Raw genomic sequence first — 2,665 nt, 5'->3', positions numbered from 1 at the left:
ATTTTTTGAGTTTATAGAAGTATGTAATCCCATTTTCAATCCATTCTGTGGTAATTTGTCTAATAAATTTTTCTATTTCTTTTTAGATTTTTGGTAATTTTCTTTTTCTAGGAAATCATCCATTTCCTTCTGTTTTACAAATTTGTTGTCAAACAGTCACACATGATTTTTTCTTACACAGATCATTTCTACCCTGAATTATAGTTCTTGTGTGTTTCTATCTTCCTTGTTAGATTTCAAATCTTTCAAAGGCATAAAATAAATTTTATATCCCAGGCCACATAGTGCATCCTTGAGCATGACCTTTGTGTAATCATTATTTTGGAACAAGTAAATACAGTAATTGATTTCATTACTTATGTAATATTTGTTTATTTGTTAATATAGCTTTATTTTTGCCATCGCCAAAGTGGTGAACACTCTAGTATCAAATTTCAATAGGTCAAGTAGTATATTTCACTTTATATAATATTTAAGATAACATTTGGGATACGCAATTCATTATGGCATTTTGAGGGTGACCAGTTGTCACTGGTATGAAATTCAGAAGGAAGAGACAGAAGGTAGGATGAGAAATGGAAGGAAAGAACTAACATTCATTGAGGCCTTACTGTGTGCCAATCACTGTTTGAGGCACTTTGCATAGAACATCTCCTCTGACATTCATCAGAATCCTTTGGAATGCACAATGTGTCCCCGTTTTACAGATGGGAAGACTGAGGCTCAGAGAAGTAACCAACCAGTAGGTAGGAGAGCTGTTATCGATAGGAACGAGGAATTTCTATCAATTTTAATTAAAAAAAGCATAAGAAGTTTGTGTACAAAATAATAAGCAATTGGGCTTAGTCCTCTGTTGAGTTCTTGCTGATGTATTACTGTGAGAGGAGCACAAGTGTGAAATGAGGGCAGTGCTAACAGAGAACTGTTAGCACCCTCTCCTCTGAGGGTGTTGGAGCAACAGACCCCAAAGAACCAGTTAGGGTGCAAGTACTTATTGAGTATTTATATGGTCAATGACAATGGGTTGGTGCTTGAGCCTTGTGGTGAATTACAGAGCTGGGACCTGCTCCCAAAGAGCTCTTTGTATTCTGTTGGGAAGCCAGGCAGACACAGATGGAATGAAGAGAATAATTCAAATCTGATAATTAATAAAAATGCTTTGGGGATCTAGAGAGCTTATGAGGTTATGCTGAGTTGCATAGTGACTGGCACCCCAGAAACATGGCAGCAGAGAATTTTCTAAGTGGGAAAGTCTCCATTTCTGGCAGGGTCCTGAATCGTGTTAGCCTTCCTGGGAATATTAGTTTCAGCCTCTTAATTCCGCAGGTTTATAAGAAGAGCTTGTTTACCTGCTCCTTAAACACCTGCTTCACCTGCTTGTTCCGCAGGGTGTAGATGAAGGGATTGAGCATCGGGGTCACCACGGTGTTGAGCAAGGCCACCACCTTGTTCCTGTCCTCCCCCTCATTTCCCTTGCCTGACCAGATGTACATGAAGATGCAGCTGCCATAGAAGAGAGACACAACAATGATGTGGGAGGAGCAGGTTGAGAAGGCTTTCTGCCTCTCCTTGGCCGAGGGGATGCGCAGGATGGTGTGGAGGATGTGGCCGTAACAGGTGGCCGTCACGGACAGAGTGCCCAGCAAACTGAGGTTGGCCGCAATAAAACCCAGAAGCTCTATCAGACTCGTGTCTGCACATATGAGTTCCAGGAGTGGAAAGCAGTCACAAAAGAAATGGTTAATGACGTTGGGGCCACAAAATGGCTGCTGAAGTATGATGGAACTTGGAAAGACAATGAGAAGGAATCCTGCCATCCATGAACAAAGAACCAGCTGTATACAGACCCTTTTGCTCATGATGGTTGCATAACGCAAGGGGTTACATATGGCCACATACCTGTCAAAGGACATCACTGCCAGAAGGAAGAACTCTGTGGTGCCCAGGAAGAAATAGAGGAAACTTTGTAGGAAACAGCCTGGGAGAGAGATGGTCTTGTATCCAGTCAGGATGTTGGTCAGCATCTTGGGGAAGATGACCGAGGTGAACCAGATCTCCAGGACAGCAAAGTTGCGGAGGAAGTAGTACATGGGGGTGTGGAGGCGCCTGTCCACGAGGGTGATGCCCACGATGAGGAGATTCCCCAGCAGAGTGAGGAGGTAGGTCAGGAGCAGCCCCAGGAAGATGAGCATCTGCAACTCACAGGCATCTGAGAGTCCCAGCAGGACAAACTCGGTGACAGCGGTGTGGTTCCTCATGGCTGCTCTGACTTCTGCTGAGGGTGGCCAATCAGAGGTGTGCAGCATCAGGAGGAGGGATGTTCTGGGGGCCTGACGAACTTTGTAACTGAAAGGAAAGGGGATGAGTGTTCCATTTTTGTGCGACAGATTCCTTTATTTCTTTGAAGGACGTATCTTTCCATCGCTCACTACTCAAGCTTGTTTTGTAAGGTCCCTGGGTTTCCCATCTCATGTTTGATCCTTGGCACCTCTGTGTGTTGGAGGAGAAAGTGTTGATTTTAAGGGTGACCTAAGTAAAGCCCCAAAGCAAAAATTATCCTTGCTTACTTTTCAACCAAACTTTTCTTCTCAACACAGAACGAATCCTATTGCCCCCAACATTATAATCTATTTCCAATACTTTTTACTTTTATATTTATTCCAAC

General features: G+C 43.1%; 1 protein-coding gene across 1 annotated transcript; it reads right to left on the bottom strand.

Annotated features, from left to right (window-relative positions):
• Nucleotides 1-1,328: 1,328 nt before the first annotated feature.
• LOC124508349 (olfactory receptor 49-like) lies at nt 1,329-2,339 on the bottom strand. Its single transcript, XM_047074715.1, has one exon. It carries the CDS (start codon nt 2,304-2,306, stop codon nt 1,329-1,331), a length of 978 nt encoding a protein of 325 aa, XP_046930671.1. The 5' UTR covers nt 2,307-2,339.
• Between the last annotated feature and the right edge of the window lie 326 nt (nt 2,340-2,665).

This window comes from Lynx rufus, unplaced genomic scaffold, assembly GCF_022079265.1.
Source record: "Lynx rufus isolate CCGP_SWC_20201006 ecotype Redwood Valley unplaced genomic scaffold, mLynRuf1.p SCAF_13, whole genome shotgun sequence".
Lineage (NCBI taxonomy): Eukaryota > Metazoa > Chordata > Mammalia > Carnivora > Felidae > Lynx > Lynx rufus.
The sequence above is the reverse complement of the archived record's forward strand: the minus strand, read 5'-3'. Positions and strand labels throughout refer to the sequence as shown.